This window comes from Trematomus bernacchii, unplaced genomic scaffold (genome assembly GCF_902827165.1).
Source record: "Trematomus bernacchii unplaced genomic scaffold, fTreBer1.1, whole genome shotgun sequence".
NCBI lineage: Eukaryota > Metazoa > Chordata > Actinopteri > Perciformes > Nototheniidae > Trematomus > Trematomus bernacchii.
The window spans coordinates 4,977,718-4,984,588 of record NW_022987685.1 but is presented as its reverse complement, the minus strand read 5'-3'; the positions used below and the strand labels follow the sequence as shown (position 1 = coordinate 4,984,588).

Sequence of the window (6,871 nt, the reverse complement as noted above, 5' to 3'; positions counted from 1 at the left end):
ATTACTGCTTTATTTTGATTTGTATTGCTATTTAACTATATTCTATTGCGGTGTAAAATATTTTTTGTTTTATATTAGATTTCTTGTTTTTTATATTTTATGTATGCACCATGACATCAAGTCAAATTCCTAGTATGTGCGAACCTACCTGGCAATAAACCTGTTTCTGATTTTGATTCTGATTCTGATTCTGATTCTGATAGATATATATATACATACAATAGTGTGTAAATACATGTTGTGTCCCTCTCCCTCTGCATGATAGGGCATTTTGCTGCAGAACAGTGTGTGATGTGTGGGTGCATCTTCATTTTATCCATGTTATCAAATCAAATCAAATCAATCAAATCAGGTTTTATTTATAAAGCACATTTAAAAGCGATTTTTGGTCGAGCCAAAGTGCTGTACATGTAATAAAAACACAATTACTACAAACACAGTAAACGACAATAAATTACAACAGATATATCTTAAAAACAAAATAAAAATAAAACACACAAAAGTCAGGAGTCGTGCTCCGCTCTAACTAGAAAGCCAGAGAGAAGAAGTGTGTTTTTAGTTTAGATTTAAAAACCCCTAGGGTCTGGGCCGACCTCACATGGAGGGGCAGAGTGTTCCAGAGCCTAGGGCCAGCTGCTGCGAAGGCTCGGGGCCCTCTGGTTTTTGAGTGAAGTGTTATGGGTGAAGATACATAACTCACAGAGTTTCATGAATCGTCACCACTTAGAGATGCAGTGAAACAGCTTTGCTGTCAAACTGGAAACTCGGCACTTGTTGATCCTTCATCAAGAAGGAAAAATACTGATATGCTGATGCAGTAACACTGACTCACCTGAGCTGCACAACTCCTTTTTTATTATGAACGCAATGTTTTTCTTGGACTGAGAAAGTCAATACTGTTGATATCATTCAGGAATGTTTTGTGGTTGAATCCTGGCAACATAAATGAAATAAAATAAAAAGTGCGCAGCACCTGAAAAGGAAGGTTTAGGGGTCGATATTTAAAATGTGTATATATTTCAGGAGAGGTCGACAACAGAGAGATGAAAAAGTCCATTGGATGTAGTATTATTAATTAGCATTTTGACAGTTTTGTGTCTTCACAGGTGAAGTGTGTCGCTGTGAGATGGAGGGCTGAGGAAACGTGTTGGATCACCTACTCAATCTGCAGGTCAGCCTTCCACTGACGGCCCTAAACACAGTTTTAAAGATGACATATTCAGCTCATATTCAGGTTCATATTTGTATTCTGTACCTCTACTGTGACATGCTGTTTACATGCTTTAATGTTCAAAAGGTCCTTATTTTTCTCATACTGCCTGTGCTGCAGCACCTCTTTTCACCCTTTGTCTGAAACCAGAGCCCAGTCGGCTCTTATTGGTTAGCTGGCCGGCTCTGTGTGTATAGAACACACTACAGAAAAGGAAACAGCACAACAATATAAAAAGGGCTGCTTTAAAACACTTTGTCTCATCTGGCTTTTTATCCTCCATATAATCCAAACTGCCTCCTTTATTTAACATCAGTATAAGAGCAGACACTTTGAGTGTGTGTGTGTGTGTGTGTGTGTGTGTGTGTGTGTGTGTGTGTGTGTGTGTGTGTGTGTGTGTGTGTGTGTGTGTGTGTGTGTGTGTGTGTGTGTGTGTGTGTGTGTGTGTGTGTGTGTGTGTGTGTGTGTGTGTGTGTGTGTGTGTGCATTCTCCGGTTGGGCTGTGTCTCCTGCGAGAGCAGCTGATCCGTGCCAAGCATCACCCAGGTGCACCACACCTGGATTGTGTGAACGGGGAGATAAATCAGTTTCCAGTAATAAAAGTATTGAGAGTTTCGCATGTCGTGTGGCCGGAGACTTCACACCAAGAAAAGCGTTCCAGTGACTTTCACACGCCTCTACTGTATTACAGTGTGTGCTGATTAAAATACCGCGCTTTATGATTCTTGCTGCTGGCCATCTTCACTGAGTCACTGCTTAAGTTACCTTAACTTTTTCAGAGAATCGGCTGTCAGCTGCAGGTGCTTCACGGAAAAGGTTTGTATTAATATGTTAAGAGCATTTAAACACAATTGAACACCCGACAGTGTAGGAAACATCTGGAATGACTATATGTAAATGCTCCTATAGTGTGGGAAACAACTGGAATGACAATATTGAAATGCTCCTATAGTGTATGATGAAGCATATTTCTAAATCTCTCACTCCAGAGTAAGCACTTGTACTTTAAGCCTAAAGTAAATTTATCTGAGCTACTTTAGTAACATTTTAAATACAGTGCAGTATTTTACACCGCGGTATATAACTTTGTTTACTTAAAGTGGACCTATCATGCTATATTTGAATAATATAGTGTAGGACCATACCTATATAAGGCATATTTATACTTCTTTTTTTTTCAAAATACCAAACAGATCATGCATTTTAGCCATGCCTCATTTCGCTCAATTTGAAAATGTTTAGCTCTGTTTTTGCAAGGGCTGATTCTGTGAGAACAGCACCACCTACAGGCCTGGCATATGTACTACAGTGTCTCCAGCGCTTTCGAATGGCAATGGCCGTGGCTGTCTCCTCCTGATTGGTGGAGTTGGCCCAATAGCCGTAGCGCCACTGTCCTGACGTCAGGACAGTGTTCAAATCTGGATCAGTTTTTATCAGATCCGTTGCAGCCCCTTTTTTAGAGATTTGGGTATGGGGGAAAATAGAGAGGGTTGTGTTTTCTGACACTTGGTGAGTTCCCTGGAACACCGGGGACACATATTCATGTATAAAAGACGTACAAAAGTGCATTTTGCATGATTGGTCCCCTTTAAATAAAAGTGTTGTTTTCTGAGAAGCTCCTCAGTGTCTCCCTCCTGTGGCAGCTGTGAGATCTGCAGCTGAACGGGCACATGAAGGAGAACGACGCCAAGGCCTTCTCTTCCTCCACCTCCATCTCCTTCTGCTCCATCTGCAGGAGGTGTGAGAGATGAGGGGGCTCAGAGATAATACACAGCCCACACTCCGTATTTTTGCTCCGATCGGATCTTGAAACAGCGATCTTTCGGTTCCCGAGCCAATTCCATACAGACTTGAGCTGCTGCCAGCCCTGTTTCATATTTATGTTGACAGTTTTATGAGGGAAATATCTTTAGTGGATTTGAGTTATGAGCTTAGCTTATTAGAGAAGCAAACATAACAAGCATAATAACAGATTACACAACTATAAAGTTGCGTCGCTGCTCTTAAATGAGCCGTATCCCTCAGTGCACTGCTGTCGGCGTACTGGAACACGAGTTGTGCTGTAGCTTTAAGAAGTAAATGTCGATAAATGTGGGTAAAATAAAGAATTTTCTTTTCTTTTAATGAGCTAATAAAATAAATGGTTGTGTTACACTCATGGTTCGGCCTTCGTAGCACACCAAGACAGAAGCTAACTCTACAGATATGTACCATACCCTGTTTATGATTTTTTTTAAAGAACCTGATTACTTCAACGTTGTTAATACTTTCTATTATTTGTATAGTCAGGTTCAATTTATGTAGAGCCAGCATTAAAGCTCAGTCCACACTTTTCTCTAATTGAGGCTGAGGTGAATTTACAGCAGGATTGCAGCTTTTGCAGCCGAGAAATCTGAACAAATGTGACAAAAAAAGAAAAGGTAACTCTCAAAGAGCTAATTGCACCTTTAACTGCTGAGTTACTCCTGCCGAGTTACTCCATATATATATATATATATATATATATATATATATATATTGTATGTATATATATATACATACAATAGTGTGTAAATACATTTTGTGTACTTCTCCCTCTGCATGATAGGGCATTTTGCTGCAGAACAGTGTGTGATGTGTGGGTGCATCTTCATTTTATCCATGTTATGGGGGAAGACACATAACTCACAGAGTTTCATGAATCGTCACCGCTTAGAGATGCAGTGAAACAGCTTTGCTGTCAAACTGGAAACTCGGCACTTGTTGATCCTTCATCAAGAAGGAAAAATACTGGTATGCTGATGCACTAACACTGACTCACCTGAGCTGCACAACTCCTTTTTTATTATGAACGCAATGTTTTTCTTGGACTGAGAAAGTCAATACTGTTGATATCATTCAGGAATGTTTTGTGGTTGACTCCTGGCAACATAAATGAAATAAGATAAAAAAAAAGTGTGCAGCACCTGAAAAGGAAGGTTTAGGGGTTGAGATTTAAAATGTGTATATATTTCAGGAGAGGTCGACAACAGAGAGATGAAAAAGTCCATTGGATGTAGTATTATTAATTAGCATTTTGACAGTTTTGTGTCTTCACAGGTGAAGTGTGTCGCTGTGAGATGGAGGGCTGAGGAAACGTGTTGGATCACTTAGGCCCCACTCACACGAGGCCGTTAGCGTTTTATGCACAGTATTCGTATTCAAAAAAGTCTTCCGTTCACATGCATTTGTTTCATTTAACGTGTCTGTTCAAACGAGGCCGCTGGAAACTCTGTAGTACATATGCTGGGACTGTAAGTGGCGCTGTACTTCCACACGAGACCGCTCGAAAGCTGTAGTACATATGGCGGGACTGTAAGTGGCGCTGTAACTTCCGCCACAAAATACACCAAAAGCAGCGAGTAAGATCCCCCCCGGATGTGTGTGAGGCACAAACAAAACAAACAAACGAAGATGGCTGTTATTCGCGCAAGAAAGGAGCTATTTTCGTGGTCCGACGACGAGGTGGAACTTCTTTTAAGTGTAACACTTGAGTATAAGACGACAAAAATACAGGATAATGTAGACTGGGAGTCCTGCAAGCCTAAATATACGGAGATAGCCGACTTATTTCAGGCGCAATATCCGAGGACCCCGACTGAAAAAGATTTCCCTCACGAGAAGAACACAATTTCACAGGGCCAGCTTACAGCGAAACTAAAACAGGTACAAGGGGACTTGTTCGACATGGAAGAGTCGTCGCCCGGACCAAGTTCATCCCCGAGTTTGGAGCATTCCACGGATTTGCCAGAGTCGAGTAGATCCAACGGAACTCTGCCAACTGCTGCGGTTGTGAGTCATCGCAGGGATCTGCTCCAGGTATGTTCATGATTTCAATCTTAAAGGGCTTGCTATATACTATGATGCAGTACCTTCCACTGAAAAACTGAACCGGTTTAAGCTTGGTAAAATTAGAAAGTATTTAGAGCTGTTTTATTTGTAAAATGTATTGAGAGCTATTTCACAACATGCCTTTTGTGTTCTGTTATCTGGTGGCTATGGTCCTATTGTGTATTAATTCAAACTTTCTCTGGTTTATTATAGGCACGGCTGGACGGCCACAGAAGTGACCGCATGAAGAGGAAGCTTCCAGCTGAACATGCGGTGCAGGAAGAGCTGCGATTAAAAAGCCGGATGTTGGACTTAATGGAGGAAGCAACCAGCCGCAGCGCAGCCAGCATGGATCGTATGAACAACACCATGGACAACATTAATGTGACTGTACAGAATGGCCTTTCCCTGATGAGCCAGTTCATGCAAGTTCATACTAACAACAGTGGATATGGACACTTCCAGGTGCCCTCATACCCACCCCGAAGGCCACACACGGCCACACCAAGATTAAACCCCTCTGTACCACACACCCCACAGCAACAATCTCCTCCATATTCATTCAGGCGGTCACTGGATGAGGAGGAGCAGTAAAGCAGTGAGCTTATTTTTTTTTCACAGCACTTTTTGGTCAAAGGAAGTCTGTAAACATTTTTATTTTTAACTCCACCAGACTTTGTACAAATGGAGAATCACTTTTTTTTTAAGCCTTTTTTTTTTAGCTAGCAAAGGTATTTTTTTCCCTTTTACTGTGTACACATTTATAAATAATGTTATTAATAAAAAACCTTATTAAAATAAAAGAACAGTCTTGTCTTTCATGTAAGGGTCAATGTACTCCGCAAGCACTCTCCTCACTCTCTTTCCTTCTCCCTCATTACAGTCAGTGAGATATCTATATCAGTGTGTGGGAGGCTGTAAGTCCTTTTCACCTTGTAAACCTAATTTTGACTAAATACACCACATTTATGAAAAGTAACCCCCCCCTAGTGTCAAATATCTGAACTGTGATATGTCACATTGGGCCTTAATGGTAAAGCCCAAACTATTGTTAGGCATATATTATAGTCTCAGATATATAAAAAACATGTCTATGAAGTGTTTTGCTCAAAATACCAAAAAAATTACCCATTATAGCTTCATTCCCTTCTATTTCATCTCTGGAATCAATATGATCAGTATTATGCATTTCACAAAGAAAGTTTGCATTATGATTTTTATGAATTGTATAAATTCAACTTTGATTCAACATTTGCTTATATTACTTTTACTGAAAATCCTCAAATATTGGTTAAAATACTATTTAGAGAAGGGAAGGTAACACAATCTTAACAGGTTAATATAATAGTTTTTTACTACAGTGTATGTACTATGTTTCGCTAGTGGCCAATACAGTCTGAAAATACCATATAAAAATGTACGGTTCTTTTACTATATGTGTAAATAAATACGGTACAAAATATATATGGACAACCTGACTCGGTAGAATGGGCCATATAACTTCATTCATGAGGATGATGACATTTGTTGCACATTAAGTTCAAAGAAAGTCTGGAAGTGGTTGCAGCCAATTTTATTTTTAGTTTCACACTTTTGACATTGGAGAATCACATAGTTATTTGCTTAGTTTCACACATGTGACATGCATTAAAAAGTACTAAAAACAGTTAGGATATAATACAAAAAATCCTGTAACAGTCCTCAGATTTAGCAGCCAGGTACATATACCTAGCCAGGTATATGAATATTGTACAGCAGCCTGTCGCTGAAGGAGCTGCACAGTGAGGACAGGGAATGTAACAAAGAATGTTT

The 6,871-nt window shown here is 40.0% G+C and overlaps 1 protein-coding gene across 1 annotated transcript; it reads left to right on the top strand.

Annotated features, from left to right (window-relative positions):
• Positions 1 to 4,572: 4,572 nt before the first annotated feature.
• On the top strand, positions 4,573 to 5,825 carry LOC117487900. Its single transcript, XM_034136660.1, has 2 exons — positions 4,573 to 5,047; positions 5,273 to 5,825. The coding sequence occupies exons 1-2, from the start codon at positions 4,607 to 4,609 to the stop codon at positions 5,651 to 5,653; spliced, it is 822 nt and encodes a 273-aa protein (XP_033992551.1). The 5' UTR covers positions 4,573 to 4,606; the 3' UTR covers positions 5,654 to 5,825.
• The last annotated feature ends 1,046 nt before the right edge of the window (positions 5,826 to 6,871 follow it).

Coding starts and splice junctions, on each gene's coding strand:
- LOC117487900 (XM_034136660.1), top strand. CDS start 4,607: ATGTGTGTGAGGCACAAACAAAACAAACAAACGAAGATGGCTGTTATT. Junction 5,048..5,272: donor ATCGCAGGGATCTGCTCCAG/GTATGTTCATGA, acceptor GGTTTATTATAG/GCACGGCTGGACGGCCACAG.